The sequence below is a fragment of the Schistocerca gregaria genome, chromosome 3 (assembly GCF_023897955.1).
Source record: "Schistocerca gregaria isolate iqSchGreg1 chromosome 3, iqSchGreg1.2, whole genome shotgun sequence".
Taxonomy (NCBI): domain Eukaryota; kingdom Metazoa; phylum Arthropoda; class Insecta; order Orthoptera; family Acrididae; genus Schistocerca; species Schistocerca gregaria.
Genome location: NC_064922.1, coordinates 479,919,986 through 479,938,572, shown reverse-complemented (window position 1 = coordinate 479,938,572; position 18,587 = coordinate 479,919,986). Strand labels below are relative to the sequence as shown.

At 42.9% G+C, this 18,587-nt stretch overlaps 1 protein-coding gene across 1 annotated transcript in view; it reads left to right on the top strand.

Annotated features, from left to right (window-relative positions):
* LOC126354117 (dipeptidase 1-like) overlaps positions 1–17,856 on the top strand; it is a 447,156-nt gene extending 429,300 nt beyond the window's left edge. Inside the window, exons 10-11 of the mRNA XM_050003512.1 lie at positions 15,442–15,580; positions 17,588–17,856. Of these exons, the coding sequence (XP_049859469.1) occupies positions 15,442–15,580; positions 17,588–17,713 (265 nt within the window). The 3' untranslated portion in view covers positions 17,714–17,856. The remainder of the gene's footprint in view (positions 1–15,441; positions 15,581–17,587) is intronic.
* The last annotated feature ends 731 nt before the right edge of the window (positions 17,857–18,587 follow it).

The following is an 18,587-nucleotide window of genomic DNA, read 5'->3' as shown; positions in this document are numbered from 1 at the left end:
CTCCAGGCCTTAGAACAAAGTGTAATGATCCGGATATATATGGCACTACCTTTCCTTCATTTGCAAATCAAATACTGGCGATGAAGCTTTTTTTGCAACAGCAGGATTCAAACGGGTATTTCCGGGCTGAGCACATCCATATCAGCTTACATCAGTTTCTTTTATTCAAATATATTTTATATACATCATAACACAGTATATGGAAAATACTGATATTTTACCACCGATATATTGTCAACATCGGTAACGAACGGTTTAATTACTGTAAAGTTGCTATATTGACAAATTAGAAAATTTTCGATCATCTAATAAACTGCTTCCAATTAGAAGCGCAATACAAAGAGGGATAAAAACAACCAAATTATTATGCGTCTACAGTTTAGCATCCAGAATTGAAGATCAAGAACGAAGTATTCGTATTTAGAAAAGGTGTAAGACAAGAAAAGTAATCTATTAAATGTACACATGAAGGAACTAACAGAAAAGTTCTGGATTGGGGTTAAAATTCAGGGTGAAAGGATATCAGTGATAAGATTCGGTGATGACCTTGTTGTGACCACTGAAAGGGGAGAAGAATTGCTTATCCTGTTAAACTGAACAGTGTAATGAGCACACACTATGGATTGAGAGTAAACATAAGAATGATGAAAATAGTGAGGGACAGCAGAAATGGGATTAATAATATTAAATTAACATGAAACTTGTGGACCACGAATTAGAAGAAATGAAGGAATTCTGCTATCTTTGTAGCAAAATTACACGTGACAGACGAAACATGAAAAGCACAGTAGTATAATCTAAGAGAGCATTTACTAATATCAGACATCAGTCTTATTTTGAAAGAAAGTACTCTGAGGATGTATGTTTGGGGTACAGAATTTTATGACAGCGAATGATAGACTGTATTGTTGAAATTGAAGAAAAGAGAACTGAAGCGTTTGTTGTGCTGTACTCTGGAAGGATGATGAAAAGTGCATTAATAAGGAATGATTTCTCCGTAGAACCGATGAGAAGAGGAACATGGGCAAACCAGGAAGAAAGGACAGGACGATAGGAGATGTGTGAAGATATGAAGGAATAATTTCCAAGGCATTTGAGGGAGCTTTAGGAGGAAAAGGTTGCGCGCTAAGACGGAGGCTGGAATATATCAATATACAGGATGTCCCAAAAAGAATGACCCGATTTTAAATAGAATTATTGATTAGGAAGAAAGGCTTAACACCAACAAACTGCATACTCAGAAAAGACCGAAGTTTATAAAAATGCATCATAAAAGTCAATATGTCCTCCATTGGCTGCCCGAACGACATCTAGCCGATAGCCGAATGTATCCCAAACTGAGAGTAAGGTGTCTTCTGTCACTGAAGCTACAGCAGCTGATATTCGGGATTTTAGTTCATCAATGCCACGAGGTAATGGAGGAACGTTTAGCACGAAGTCGAGTATGAAACGCCTGCTGAACTGCGATCACTGATTGAGTACGACTAAATTCAATGACACAATAGGCCTTCTGTTGCGCGGACGCCATATTGTGCGAGAATGGCTGCACGCTCCAGGTCAGCGCTTGTAGCGACATCTATCTGATTTTTTCTAAGGTCTAGACCATGCTGATTACATCTAGTGCTGTTTCAGTTACCTAGTGACATTTGTCTCAATATTATTACAAGTTAAAATCGGGTCATTCTTTTTGGACACCCTGTATAACTGAGAACTGTGCATTATACTCTGAGTCGCAAAGTTGAAGAAGTTGGCAGAGGAGAGGAATTCGTGATTGGCTGCGTCACACCAGATCGAAGTTTAATGACCTTAAAAGCAGAAAGAGTAATTTATTAAATTTGTAGGTGATGCACAAGGTGTGAAATTTGGTACACAGAAATACCACCTCTGTCTGCAACAGTGAGTTTAACCCTGCTGAGCCTCAACTCGTAGTAAGCCTAGATGATAGTTGCGGGTACGTCATTCCATACCGTTTCAGCTCTATGGTGGAGTTTATTACCTGTAGTGGCTGGCTAGAGGTGGCGTGCCACACTCTCGGCAACCCGTGAACGGGCGTTTTAATTAGACGAGACGTCTGGAAGACGTGCTGACCAGGGTAACAGACTAGAATTTCCTGTATCGTGGTAGACTGGAACAGGACGGGCAACCATCGTCGCTTGAGTAATCTTGTCGAAGATAGTGGGCAGCTACCGGCGTTAACATGGCAGAAAGGTAATGTCTTATGACCAAATGGCTCGCGGGATTAGCCGAGCGGTCTCGGCGCTGCAGTCATGGACTGTGCGGCTGGTTCCGGCGGAGGTTCGAGTCCTCCCACGGGCATGGGTGTGTGTGTTTGTCCTTACGATAATTTAGGTTAATTAGTGTGTGTTATGTACCCAGTAGCACCGCATAGCGCCAAGCAATGTGCTGGACGTGTGTAACACTGACGAATACTATCTGGTAATCTTTTTTCTCCTCACAGACAAACGGATTCATCGATCTTGATGGTGTACGCTGGAATGGAACTCGCCTGAAAACAAAAGTGAAGGAACCTCTCCCGTGTGAGGTGTGTTGTCGTTGAGCTCTACTCTGGCTTTAGGAGTATCTCTGTTGCCGCGTTAAGGGAGAGCCGCAAACGATAGCCTTGTTAACAGTCTGTGCTGATCCAAGCGTCGTCGTATACCCAGTTACGTTGCTGCAAAGAAACTCGTTTCCTAACTCAATAAGCCGGCCGTGATGGCTGCGCGGTTCTAGGCGCTTCAGTCCGGAACCGCGCGACTGCTACGGTTCCGAACTCAAGCGCCTAGAGCACCTCGGCCACAGCAGCTGGCGTACATGCTTTAAGGAGTGTTGTATTAGTGATTCTGAACAAAACATTCATACGTAAATATGCCCTCCTCCGCATTGTTTCCGAGCTAGAATACATGTAATATAATTTTTGTGTGTTTTGCTTGTATAACTCGAAATACTGTAGCGATTGTTTCTATGTATGGCCCAAGTTTCGGAAGCTTCGTTACATGACAGTGACAAGGCACACAAAAGTCACTTTCGTCCTTCACTTTTGAACACCATTGTATTTCCCCAGTTTTGGTCTCGGTGCAGCATGTTTCCTCGGAACATTGTCACACATATGAAGATGACGACGTCTCTCAGAAATACGATATCCCTACGTCACATTTGCTGCCTGAAACTGCCACGTACCGGCTGTGCGACGAAGCCTGCCCACTCATGCCAATATTGCCAACTTAGGACAATTTGAAGGGTGCTACAATAAGTTAGGGCGCGCCGCGTTCGCGTGCATATGTCCCGGATTCCTGTGTTTGGAGGAGGCTACACGCAACGCCGCTACTGTCTGCCTGCCTGCAGCAATATCGTTTGAGAGCACTCTGAAGGACTGATATTGGTTCGTACGAAAGCGGGCAGATTTATTAAAGCAGCGATGAGAGCATGATTGCAGTGCGGCGAGAGGGACGAGATGAATGTGTTCCACCTCCACCAACCCCCTTTCCCCCCCTCACCCTCCCCGTCTCACCCCCACCTCCACCGTTCCACGGAAGTCTCTGTCGGCACCCCGGCGTCTACTTGTCACGGTGTCATCTTTGAAGTTGTGTTCAGTAATCACAAATGTCACATCTAACTGATGGCGTGTGCACCGTTAATCGGGAGATGGAAACGTAATGAAAAAAAAGAGAGATGTTATGAAACCAGCTGTTTAATTTCTGGTGGGTCGATGTTTTCTGGGTGTGAGGAGGAGGTAGCTGCCGAATTTTTACTTGTTTTCCTCATAGGCAGCGATGTAATTCTTCTACAAAAGCCTTAGCTTAATGGTTCGCGAAAATAGTGTTCTCATATTATTCTAGACTTTACATATTCATCTGCCCGTCCACGCACCCGTTACCGTATCGTCTAATGGAAACCTTAGGTTTCATTACAGTCGTGAAAAGCGTCACCCCCGCTGCATTCTACATTCATTATAAAAAGCTCTGATGATTTCTGCGTATAGAGGAGAACAGAAGTCATTATTATTTCAATAGTGTAAGCCACTTTAACGTTTACTGGTACGAACGAACGAGACATGTCAACGGAGAGTGCACCAAGAGTAGGAGCAACTAATTTATAAGCTGGAAACATCCAGTTCAATATCAAGCTCTGTTAGCTCAGTTGCTCTATTCCTGAGCCCGTATCCGACGTGTTTATTTTATTCTGTCACTACATGCCACTGAAACGAGACAAACATGTTACTGCAGTGCACTTGTTCATCCCAAAGGCGGATGACGTACGAGCGTCGAAACCTGGATAAGTAATAATAAAATGATCGACTTTTGCCACTGATTTAATTTATTCCTCCCATTACAAGTATCGAGAGCTATATTCAAGTTTCAGGTGTGTTTAGATGATATACCAACTACGCATACCTGAAGATGGAGGATACAGGGAGTAAGAAGCAAAAATCAGCATAGACGCAAAAGCCGAACATTTTAGTGGTTATTACGTTAACACAGGTTTGCATGTATCTTTATAAACAACACATTGACTCTGGTATCAGTAATTGGCTTATGGATTATTTTTTAATATACCTGTACTGTATTTAACGATTATGACTAGCATGTGCATTTGGTACTGTTCTAAAGGAAACCTCGAACATACGTTTTAGAGATGCAATACCTGTACCATGAATGCTGTCTGAATAGAGGACAACCGTCAAACACTACGCTGGGAGTGTGGGACAAAGTCGAAGGTCGCGCTGGATTAGTCGAGCGGTCTAAGGTGCTGCAGTCATGGACTGTGCGGCTGGTCCTGGCGGAGGTTCGAGTCCTCCCTCGGGCATGGGTGTGTGTGTGTTTGTCCTTAGGATAATTTAGGTTAAGTAGTGTGTAAGCTTAAGGGACGGCTGACCTTAGCAGTTAAGTCCCATAAGATTTCACACACACACAAAGTCGAAGAGAAAGTCCGTGATTTTGATATTCGCAATGACTATATGTCTATGCTGTTGCATTAATAAGTAGTTCCAAACCGGAGTTAATCACAATGATGCAAAAGTATTACAAAATCGCTGAGATAACAGGATTACAAGTTGATGAAGAAAACATAAAATATCTGGGCATAGATATAAAATTCCACCTTTGGCTGAAGATGGATTCACTTTCAAGACAGCTGACCGCTTGAAGTACTTAGTATTTCTTTTTAATAACAACAACAGAAATACATAGAAACAGATATCCATCCAGCAAAGGTGAACAAACCACTTTTCAGTTTCATCAGAATCGTAAAGAAAAGATAACGTAGTGCTAACTTCAAAATCTACTTATCAGTTAACCAGTAACTTATAAGGCTGGGAGCGTTAAAGTTTGGAAAGAAAGATGAAGAAAAACTGTAAATATTTGAAACGTAATTGCTAAGAAATATGTTTGGATCACTGTTTGACGAAAATAATATGAAATGGAGGGTAAAGAAAAATGAAGAATTTAGAGAGCTGTAAAACGAAACAGACACAGCAATAAGGAATAGCTCAATAGGTAGTACAGTGGAAAAGGAATGGACATATCTAAAAAGGGAGTCGCAGAATTTGGTAAGAAAAACGTAAGTTAAAAGAAGGTAACTCCGAAGAAACCATGGGTAACAAAAGAAATACTTCAGTTGATCAATGAGAGGAGGAAGTACAAAAATGATGCGGGAAACTCAAGAATACAGAAATACAATTAGCTGAGGAATGAAATAAACAGCAAGTGCAGGGAAGCTAAGACGAAATGGCTGCATGAAAAAAATGAGGAAATGAAAAAAAGAAATGATACTCGGAAGGACTGGCTCAGCATGCAGGAAAGTCAAAGCAATGTACTGTGACATTAAAAGCAAGAGTGATAACATTAAGAATGCAACGGGAATTCCACTGTCAAATGCAGAGGAGAGTGCGGATCGGTGGAAAGAATACATTGGAAGCCTCTATGAGGGGGAAGATTTGTCTGATGCGACAGAACAAGAAACAGGCCTCGATTTAGAAGAGATAGGGGATCCAGGATTAGAATCAGAATTTAGGAGAGCTTTGGTGGACTTAAGATCAAATAATGCAGAAAGGATCGTTATCATTCCACCAGAATTTCTAAAATCATTCGGGGAAGTGGCAACCGAACGATTATTCACCTTGGTGTAGAATGTTCGAGTCTGGCGACATACGATCTAACTTTCGGAAAAACATCATCACGTAATTCCGAAGGCTGCAAGAGCTGACAAGTGCGAGAATTATCACACAATCAGCTCAACAGCTCAAGTTGCTGACAAGAATAATATACAGAAGAATGGAAAAGAAAATTGAGCATATGCCAGATGACGATCAGATTGGCTTTAGAAAACGTAAAGATACGAGAGGGGTAATTCTGAAGCAAGACTAAAGAAAAACCGAGATGTGTTCATAGAATTTGTGGACGTGGAAAAAGCGTTCGACAATGTAAAATTGAGCAAGATGTTCGAAATTGTGAGAAAAATAAGGGTAAGCTGTAGGGAGAGAAGGGTATTATACAACATGTACAAGAGCCAAGAGAGAATAATGAGAATGGACAACCAAGAACGACTGCAGGTATTAAAATGGATGAAAGAGGGGGATGTAATCTTTTGCCCCTACTGTTCAATCTGCACATCGAAGAATCAATGATGGAAATAATAAAAAAAGTTTCGCGAGTGGAATTAAAATTACAGGTGAAAGGATATCAATGATATGATTCGTTGATGACATTGCTATCCTGAGCGAAAGTGAAGAAGAATTACATGATGTGCTGAATGGAATGAACAATCAAATGAATACAAAATATGGGCTAAGAGTAAATGGAAGAAAGACGAAAGTAATGAGAAGGAGCAGAAATGAGGACAGCGAGGAACTTAACATCAGGATTGATGGTCACGGAGTAGATAAATTTAAGGAATTCTGTTACCAGGCAATAAAATAACCAATATCTGACAGAGCAAGGAGGACATAAAAAGCAGACTAGCAGTGGCAAAAAGGGCATTGTTGACCAAGATAAGTCTACTAGTATCAAATGTAGGTCTTAATTTGAGGAAGAAATTTCTGAAGATGTATGTCTGCAATACAGCGTTGTATCGTAGTAAAACATAGACTGTGGGAAAACCGGAGCAGGAGAGAATCCAAGCATTTGACATGAGTTGCAACAGACGAAGGTTGAAAATTAGGTGGACTGCTAAGGTATGAGGCGGTTCTGCGCAAAACTAGAGAGGAAAGGAATATGTGGAAAACACTGACAAGAACAAGAACCAGGACGATAGGACATTTGGTAAGACATGACGGAATGACTTACATGGCACTAGAGGGAGTTGTAGAGGATAAAAACTGTAGAGGAAAACAGAAATTGGAATATATCCAGCAAATAACGGAGGATGTAGTTTGGAAATGATACTCTGAGATGAAAAGGTTGGCACAGGAGATTAATTCGTGGCGGTTGGCATCAAACCAGCGAGAAGACTGATGACCCGAAAGAAAAAAAAATAAGAAATCATCTTGTGACATTGACGGCCGGGAGTCACATCCGGGGAAGTTCGGCCGCCACGTTGCAAGTTTTATTTCAGGTGACCACACTGGGCCACGTACGCGTCGTTGGTGAAGATAAGAACAACACTACACCCAGTCCACAGGCGGAGAATATCTCCAACCCAGCCGGAAATCGAACCCGAGGCCGCTGAACGTTAGGCAAACATGTTACCATTGAACTAAGCAGGCGGACCAGAGAGCTGTCGAAACACCGTAACACCTAGAAGTGCTAAAAAGGGGAAGGTAGAATTGGGAAGACCATACAGCAACAATGACGGAAAAAATAGCATTTAGCAGGACAATAGTTGGAAAGAGTTGAAGAGGAAGAGCCAGAATCAGGTGGTGAGATAACATCCTAGAGGACACAGCTAGGACGAACATCAGCACTGGAGGGACAGACAATGCAATCGATACAATGAAATGGAAGAGGCAACAAGAGCAAGCGTATGGTCGATAAGGCCATCTAAAGTAAGCAAATGACCATCTTGCAAAACACTGGTGTGCAAAACTTGAGGACGAAATTAACTTTCTCATGATATGTCACTGCCAAGTAATAAACGGTATATACTCTGTAACGTGCTCCCATGCTAGCCACAAGATTAGTAAGAAGTTCCTGTGGTCGGACGTTCCGTTTCTCCAGCAGCGGGGTTGCATCTGCTGGATGGTCGTTGCTGCATGTGCACGCGATGTAATACATTTATATGTATTACGAGATGTGGAAAAAAAGGTAAGCGATGGGTGGGAATTATGGTCTTCCAGCCGCACAGTGCATGCGGTAATGCAAAGACGAAAGTTGGAAAAGTTGTGCTGGCCAGGGACTCGAACACGGATTTGCCGCTTCTGATGAGCAGTTTGCCCTAACCGCTTCGGCCATCAGGAGACAATCCCTCAGTGACTGACATTTCCAACTTACCGCACGCTGCACTACAGCGTTCCTCATACATTAGTCCCCTCCTCGCAAAATACTGATTCCCGTAGGAGCTCGGACGATGTTAGTGCAACTGCAATGATACAAAAGTCAAACAGCCGTTGCGCTTGTACGAACTGTATGTATTTCAGTGGTGTCTTTTCTGTTGGACATGGGTCAGTGCGGATGCACTAATATCGACCCAACTCCTACGGAAATCAATAATTTGCGAGTATGGGATTAATGGACGAGGGACGATGCAGTGCGGCGTGTGGTACATTGAAAATTTTAGTGTATCGGTGCCGTGTCGGCGTGACCTAAGACAAGCGCCCATGAGGTGCGGTAAATCCGGGTTCGAGTCCCGGTCTGTCATACTTTTTTAACTTTCGCCACTCCATTACCACAATACCCTGTGGAGATGAAAGTCACGAATCTCCACCCATTCCTTTCCTTTCTTTCCCCATTCACTATGCAGCAGCCACGTCGTAACGAGAGATGTCCTGACGGACATGTCCGACAGAAGATACACCACTCAAATATACACAGTGCTGTGACACGTCTCCCCAACACATCCCACAACTGCTCGATCGGATTTAAGTCTGGGGAACAGGTAGGTCAGTCCATTCGCCAAATATTGTCTCCTTCGAAAAGCTTCTCCTACTGCCCTCTTCGACGCTGTCACGTTGACATTCATAAAACTCAGTTTTAGACGGAATACAGTCCTGAAAGGCGCAAATGGGGAAGAAATACAGTGTCTCAATGACATCGACCAGCGAATGTGCCGTGTACAAAGATTTGGAGGTAAGTACGGTCCACCATAACACCTGAACCGCAAAAACTGCCAAGTTCGACAATGCTGGAAATATCCTCTCATAGTAAAAGGTGGGAACACGTAATGCGTCCCGCAACACTGTCGAATGTGGCCGTTATGGTGATCCACGTATTATGATGTGGGGAGGCATGTTGCACCTCCCAATACTTCATCACTGTACAGTCACCAGTCAACGTTATATCGACCCACCGCTCCATCTCCTTATGCGTCATTTCAGGAGTGCATTCGATCCTTGTTTCAGTTTTATGGATGACAATGAGCGATTGAATCGAAAAGAGCAGACAAAACAGCTCCTGGTATAGAGAATATTCTGTGAATTGACTGGCACGCTCCTTCCCCCTCTGTAAATACTTCGAACAAGTATGGGCTGCGTTGGCGAGGCGTAAGGCAGCAAGTCCACATGCACCAACGGCCGTCCAGTAGTTGGCAACCGCAGTGGTGGACAAATGGAGCATCTTACCATAAAATCTTGGTAAGACCAAGCTTGTGGCCGTAGTGGGAGCACGATGCATCATTGCATCTGTGGAGATAATTCACCCTATTAAGAATCACGTCCAGCCATTTGTACCGTCTAGGGGACCGTCATGTGTTGCGGTGACTTTAGAGTAATTACAGCTTTGAATAAAGTGCCATATCTAATCATTTCATTGCGTATGTCGTTAAGCTACCTTCTATAGTATGCTGTACAGTTCTTCCCGTATATAGTCTAAGTTTCCTCGATCTCTGTTACTTTGTTACATGGCAGTAACCCGTTGCGGAAAAGTTACCTTCATTCTTAAGTTTTTCGTACCAGTGTACAGATCATAAACATGTTGCAGTCTGTGAATGAAGTGATACTATTCAGCTAGTGTCCAGAAGTAGTTCTTTTGACTGAAGAGACGTAAATGACGGCTATGAACTCAACTGGTACTATATCACATTGTGTGATTGCTTAAGTTTGTGGTAAGCGCTTAGACTACAAATCCAAAAAAGACTGTGTTGCAAACTTTCTTTTACGCTAGGGTATTTTTTGCCCCTTACCACCACTCCTCTAAAAATGACGTGTAGATGTGAAAAACGTTGAGTGAGACGGTTGCTCCGAATTCTGCTCATATATGTATGTAACCATTGGCAATGCGTAAATTTAGTAGAGCTCACGGTCATGCGCTTGCAGTTCTAGGCACAACACGTCATTTCGACAGTATCAGACATTTAATGAGCGACTCCAGTAGTCGTCATGAGAAATTCGAGCCGGTCTATGCACATTTGTTGCGACTTTAAAGCAAATAAATACTCACACAAGCGTTGATCTGTATTCTATACCAAATCTAAAAAAGATTTGTAAATAATAGTAGCAAGAGCCCAACATTATTGATTTAAAAGACGCATATTTGCAATTTCCGTTAGATAACGAGCCAGAACAGCTTTTGGTCTTAAATGTGCCATTCGACATATTCCATTGCAACCGCTAACCGTCTGGGTTTGGTAGCATCCTAGCCGTGTTCCAGAAATACTTAGAGTAATTCATTCATGAGCTCACTATTTACTTTTTCCATTATCAGTAGTAACCGCAGAACTGCCTGTCAGCTGCAGTTACCTTTCCCAAAGCCAAACTGCTCATCTTTCTCAGTTTTCTTTGGCATTGTTATGTATATTACTTTTGATAGAAACTACGATATGTTAGCTGTTAAGCTGAATTTGTCATAGAATTTGTTGACAGTTCGGCTGTGTAAAATGGTGCAAGATTATTCAACTTCTGAGAGAAATACGAGTAATATACAATATCCACAAGGGACTGGAGGGAACAGTATGAATGTAAGACCAAGAACAAAGTGTAAAAATGAGAAATGGTGTAGGACAGGGTTGGGTTGGGTTGTTTGGAGGAAGAGACCAGCGAGGTCAAGGGTCTCATCGGATTGGGGAAGGACGGGAAAGGAAGTGGGTGTAGGACAGGGATGTAGACTTTCGCCCCTAGTGTTCACCTATCCGTCGAAGACGAAATCATAGAAATAAAAGGCAGATTTGAAGAGTGGGGTAACTATTCAGGGTGGAAGGATATCAATAATAATATTCACTGACAACACTGTTATCTTCAATGAAAGTGAGGAAGAATTGGAGGATCTGTTGAAAGGAATGAACAGTCTAAAGACCACTTTGTTTGGACTGGGAGTAAACCAAAGAAAGGTGAAAGTAATAAGCATCAAAGTTGCAACCCGCAGTTTGAACAAAGCAAACGACTTCTGATATCATGGAAGCATAATAACAAATACCGGATGAAACTAGGAGGATATTATAAGCAGATTAGCACCGGAAAATGGGACATATCTGACCATAAGAGGTCTAGACCCAAAGCAAGATAAGATCGCTTCGTAACTTAGGAAGAGCAAACCTCGGCCGTTAGGACCAGCTTTGTAGTTTTCCGCGCTATTGAAAACACCGTCCACGTGGAATATAGACGGGAAAATGAGGCTGAGTTACAGCTGGTCGGCGTTCGCAAACTAGGGAACAGTGGCTTACCATTCTCTGATACACGCAACTTCCCTCGTATGATCAGACTATTTTACATAACGAGCGATGCAATTTTGAGATAAGGTGAAAGGATATGAGCGTTAAGATTCTCTGACATTGCTATCCTCGGTGAAAGTGAAGAAGATCTACTGGATCTGCTGTGTGAAATAACAGTATGATGAGTACGGGATATGGAGTGAGAGTAAATCGAAGAAAGTAATGAGATGTAGCAGAAATTAAATCAGCGAAAAACTTGACACCGTAATTCGATATCAGGAAATAGATAAAGTTAAGGAGTTTTTCTTCCTAGGCAGCAAAATAACCCATAACGGAAGCGGCAAAGAGAACATAAAAAGCTAGAAAAAAGCGCATTCCTGGCCTAGAGGAGTCTACAATTACCTATCACAGGTAGTAATTTAGCGAAGAAATTTCTGAGGATGTGCATTTGGAGCACAGCATTGTATTATGGTGACACATGGACTTCAGAAAAACCAGAACAGAAGATACACTCAAGAGCCAAAGAAACTGGCACACCTGCCTGATATTTTACAGAGACCCCGCGAACACACAGTAGTGCCGCAACATGGCGTGGCATGGACTCGGCTAATGTCTGACATAGTGCCGGAGGAAATTGATACCATGAATCCTGAAGGACTGTCCATAAATCCGTAAGAGTAGGAGGGGGTGAAGATCCCTTCTGAACAGAACGTTGCAAGACATTCCAGATATGGTCAATAATGTTCATGTCTGGGGAGATATGTGGCCAGCGGAAGTGGTTAAACTCAGAAGAGTGTTCTTGGAGCCACTCTGTGGTAATTCTGGACTGTGGGAGTGTCGCATTCTCTTGCTGGTTGCCCAAGTCCATTGGAATGCACAATGGATATGAATGGATGCAGGTGATCAGGCACGATGCTTAAATAAGTGTCACCTGTCAGAGTCGTATCTAGACGTATCAGGATCCCATATCACTACAGCTGCAAACGCCCCACATCATTAGAGACTCCACCATGTCCCTGATGATATGCAGGGCAATGGATTCATGAGATTGTATCCATAACCGTACACATGCATCCGATCGATACAATTTGAAAAGAGACTCACCCGACCAGGCAACATGTTTCCTTTTATCAACAGTCCAATGTCGGTGTTGGCGGGCCCAGGCGAGGTGCAAAGCTTTATGTCGTGGAGTCATCAAGGGTACACGAGTGGGCCTTCGGCTCCGAAATCCCGTATAGTGATGTTACGGCGAATGGTTCGCAAACACTTCTGGAGGGCCCAGAACATATTTGCAGCAATTTGTGGAAGGGTTGCACTGCTATCACGTTGAACGATTCTCTTCAGTCGTCGCTGCTCATTTTCCTACAGGGTCTTTTCCCGGCAACGGAGATGTCGGAGATATGATGTTTTAGCGGATTCCTGATATTCACGGTACACTCGTGAAATGGTCGTGCTGGAAAATCTCCACTTCATCGCTACCTCGAAGATGCTGTGTCCCATCGCTCTCGCACCGCAGATAACACCACGTCCAGACTTACTTAAATCTAGATAATCTGCCACTGTAGCAGCAGTAACCTATCTAACAACTTCACCAGGCACTTTTTTTTCTTATATACCGACCCCAGCGCCGTATTCTGCTTGTTTACAAGTCTCTGTATTTGAATAAGCATGCCTATATCAGTTTCTTCGGTGCTTCAGTATTGTAGAACTATTTGAGATGTAGAACTACAGAAGAATGTTGAAAATTAGGTGGACTGATAACGTAAGAAATGAGGAGGTTCTCCGCTGAATCGACGAAGAAAGGAGTATATGAAAAGGACTGACAAGAAGAAGAGACAGGATAATAGGACAGCTCATAACGTATCAGGCAGTAACTTTCATGGTACTAGAGGGAACTGTAGAGGCTAAAAACTTTAGAGAAAGACAGAGACTGGGATACATCCAGCAAGTAGTTGACGACATAGGTTGCAAGTGCTACTCTGAGATGAAAAAGTTTTGCGCAAGAAAGTGATTCGGGTGAGCTGCATCAAATCAGTCCAAAGATTTAAAAAAAAAATTACACACAGTGAAGCGAGAGGCTGGCTACAGCCTGCAGTGTTTCCGTAAGGAATGAGGAGGCTCTCCACAGAACTGAGAAAGAAAGTGATATTGTAGGGGGTAAAAAATGTAGGGGATGACAAAGAGTGGAATACGCACTATAAATAATTCAGGACGCAGAGCGCAAGTGCTACTCAGAGAGGAAGAGTTTGGGACAAGTGAGGAATTACTTGTTCCCCGAAGAAACCAGTCAAAAAACTAATAACTAGTGCTGAATGTAATGCATACTCAGGGAATGAAGAATACTGCTTAGATTTGGTTTCGGTTATTTATATATGTTCCCCAGATTCGGTGAAAAAAACAAACACTCTGAAGAGACTATATCCATACATATATGGTGCCGACACACGTACTAGAAGGGCATCAAAACTAATAGTGGAAACTGAGTCGGATGTAACTATATGAAAACAGAAGCAAAAACGGTCAAACTAACATAGGTATTCCAGGATCTGTCTGAGAGGTAACTGTGAACGTGTGGTTACGAGCTGCCAGTGACTTTAGTATAAAACACTGAACACTGAATAGTATGCTTTTCATTTCCCACGCACTAAGTTAAAGTTAACGGGTAATGCGCCTTCGGAAATCATGGATCAATGTACCGGTAAATTCAGCGAATATTCCTAAGATCCTCTGAAATGTTCATAATCATGGCGGGCGCTCTTCGATGAACTGCAGTATTCGCTGTGCTGAGAATCTCTGGGGTCCTATATATATCTGTACTCAAAGTTCTTCAATCACGAAAGCAAATAAAATTCTCTGTCAAAGAAACTGCAAGCAAGTGAAAATGAAAATTACGACAGCACTTAAATGTCATATCAGCGGCTATCAACAATAAAAGCACCGAGCGAGGAGGTGCAATAAATAAGACAAGGGACACGAATTCTGGAGGATATAGGTTCAATTCCCAGTTCGGTTATTCAGATTTACTTTTCCCGTGGCTTTTCTACTTCGCTAAAACCTAACGTCATGGGGAGGGTCCCTTTGAAAAGGACACGCTCGAGATCTTTACCATCTTTACCCATCTATCTCCTACCTGAGTTTGCGCTCGATTCTAATACATCATAGTAGACGAGATGTTAAACGTTAATATTGCTTCCTTTAACATTAAACGAGAACAGAAATCGCAACATTCGATTAATCACTATTAGTTGAAGACTTTAAAAATTAAACTACATCAGTTGTCTTCTCCCTGCGAGCACAGTGTTATTCATCTGTGCACTTTTATGCAGAAACGAATTATTATTTACAGGGTTAAAAAAGACCGTGTTTACATTAATATCTACTGCAAGAAGTTATTGGATCGTTTACCGGTTTATTTTGGTAGTGTTGACGTAATTGGCTTCTTTACCACCTCATGCACTGTTTCATACCAAATGATTTTCGAAGTTGAGTTCTTCAGTCTGTATTATCAACAAACTTTCTCGCTACCACGATGTATTAAGTTATATGGAGCAACTAACTTCTTAAAACTTCACTTGGCGTATAAAAGACATGTATTTCAGGTGAAAATACAAGCCACCATACTCGCAGGTCTCTTGTTGAGTGCTAAAAGCAAACGAGAATGACGGACACAAGGTTTGCTGAATAATTCAGGAGCATTTTCTGCTGCAGGACTCCACGCGGCCTAGAGGATGTGTCCATGTATCCTGAGCTGTTTACCGAGTTGCTACGGCGGGGCGACTGGACCCCGGACGATCTGAAGAAGGTCGCAGGATTGAACTTGCTGAGAGTATTCCGTGCCGTTGAAAAGGTAAGGTTACACTACATTCCATGTCTGTGTGATTTGTCATTTGTTTTCTTCAATAGCTCCACAACCATCAAATAAAAGGTTAAATGAAGACATATTTCCGTTCAGGCTGTATATTTATCTATTTCTCTTATTTGCTGTGGACCAGTTTCAACTTGATAGTCACTATCAATAACGTGCATGTGAATGTGAATAGTCTACGAACAGTACACACATGGCAGCTTACATGCAGATGCTAGATAATGTCCATGAGATTGAAATAGGCCAATAGCAAATAAAAGTGCAACATTAAATTATAGCCTTTGCAGAAACATAATTTCACCATTATTAACTCAGCCAAAACAAGCACACGAACAAAATATTTGTCATGTCCAGGAATCATCAACGAGATACCGCATCACACAGAACCTCCAGTACAGAAATGACCTCAATTCGGCAAGGAAGAAAGTCCGTTTCTTCAGAAAGCTTTATCTATCCAAAGCTATTCGTTGACAGATGCCATAAATCACACAAATTACGAGAATATTGATCGCTTCGTTTCATCCACTGTTCCAAATAGTCATGGATATTTTCTGGGGTATTAAGCTCGAGGAGAATCAGTGGGTAAGTAAAGGTTCGATAGTATTGCTCTAAACAGGGAAGTTCTGCCGCAGGCGACACCTACGTCCTCGGATGTTGAGACAGCGACATCGTCAGTTAAAAATGGATCAGGACTCAATCACCAAGATTGGGCCCTGAGTCAATAGGAATAAATCGCCTGATCGGACGACTCACGTTTCTTATTGCACTAAGTCGAAGATGTCTAGCCAGGCCGTCATAAGGTGGCCGGTTGCTCGAAACTTGTACCCACCACTGACGAAGGACGGTGGATACAGCCATAAGGTATGAGGGACCATCACATGGTCTCCATTTTTGATTTGTGGTGGTAATCAAAGGCATCACGACAACCGCGGACTGCGTTAAAGTTATTGTGGACCCCTGGAATCGCTCCATGTTAGAAGACATTTCCATCATTCATTGTCCTTGCATATGTCGGAATCGTGCTATAATGGTTTGAGGTGAACGTAGGTGAACTAGCGTTGATGTCAGCAAATTCGCCTGATGGAACACACGTCGGACACTATTCGACTCCAGATCCGCATCGACAAACCACCACCCGTGATTAGTGATAATTACGTGAACTGTACGAAGACATTTGGTGCTAGATACCTGTATAAATCGTTTAGACAGTACGGGTTTAAACACCTGAATGGGCCTTGGTGCACTCGACATCCCGCACCGCTTGAAATGAGCTTACATCACAACTCCTCGTACCTCACTACGGGCTTCCACTCAGCTGCTGTCCAATTTCAGTATTGTTTAGTCCATTTAAGACGTACAGCGTTACGCAAAGCTGTGAGCACTTGCCATCTGCAAGGTACTGGACTGCAAATGTTCACTGTATATATTTCACTTCGCTCGTAAGATGGTATGGACTAACATTAATAGATGAGTGTCATTGACAAGACGTAGCATTCCTCACCGGTCCCAGGTAAGTTGCATTTTTATGCGATCAACATTCTTACGGAGTGACTTACGACATCGAGTAATACGCCTTTCCTAGTACACATTTTGGTCATCCTGCGTTGATATACCAACACATCGGGCAATTTCGTTCACGTTATGGTCATAGGCACGACCAAACACGATAGCTAATTTGTGTGATTCAGCCACGTTTCCATCTCGACTCATATTATGCTCTGATATACAACCGACAGGAACATACACATTACTTCACTGTCATGACGCACGTCTGTAGTATAGGATTAGATGACACCTTGTGCTCAGTAATACACCATACATAGAGCTCCACAATGACCAATAAACTCTCTTAAGGGTTTGCCTGGTTAGGACAGAACTCACCACTTTTTGGTAATAAGAAATGTGACATTAATATTGTACAGGTACAGTGGCGATGCAGTTCTTCCAGGGAGCAGACTGAACTACGTAGCCCTGGTGTGTGAGTTGCAGGTGCGGGATGAGATGCGAGCGGCCGGGGTGGTGGCGGGGGATGACATGGTGCCCGGTCCCGGCGTGGTGGCCACCTCGCCCTGCACCTTCGACATCTCCAGGGCCGAGCGCCAGATGGAGCTGTGATGTCTCCCTGCTGGTGTATTCGTGACTCTGTCGGACATTGCTGACGGGCTTCAAGATGCTCGATCTCTTATACCGTCATTTATTTGCATTTGAGCGTTGTATCAATAAATAATATCTTTGATTAAAGATTTTGTATCCTCAAAGATATCCTTTGTCACTTCCCAGTCACAGCATTAGCCGAAGTTCCTATGTTTCATGTTTTCAACTGCGAGGTGCTACTTCAACACATACAGTGACCACCTGATTATTCTTCGTCACAATACTGTGCTCTGTTGTACATAGCTGTGTATGGGTGCGAAAGATGAACAGTTTGGAAGATAGATCTGACACGATTAAAAGTTTTTGAAATGTGACGTATATTGCACTGCTTCGATGAAGAATTGCACCAATCACAAGCCGCTCAGTGGGGGTCTTCATAGTTGCACACTGCACCAAGCCTGAAACCGCGAGCCGAAACTACGCTCTTTCAGTTGAAACTAAAAATTACTGTAACCCGCTACATGTACACTCCTGGAAATTGAAATAAGAACACCGTGAATTCATTGTCCCAGGAAGGGGAAACTTTATTGACACATTCCTGGGGTCAGATACATCACATGATCACACTGACAGAACCACAGGCACATAGACACAGGCAACAGAGCATGCACAATGTCGGCACTAGTACAGTGTATATCCACCTTTCGCAGCAATGCAGGCTGCTATTCTCCCATGGAAACGATCGTAGAGATGCTGGATGTAGTCCTGTGGAACGGCTTGCCATGCCATTTCCACCTGGCGCCTCAGTTGGACCTGCGTTCGTGCTGGACGTGCAGACCGCGTGAGACGACGCTTCATCCAGTCCCAAACATGCTCAATGGGGGACAGATCCCGA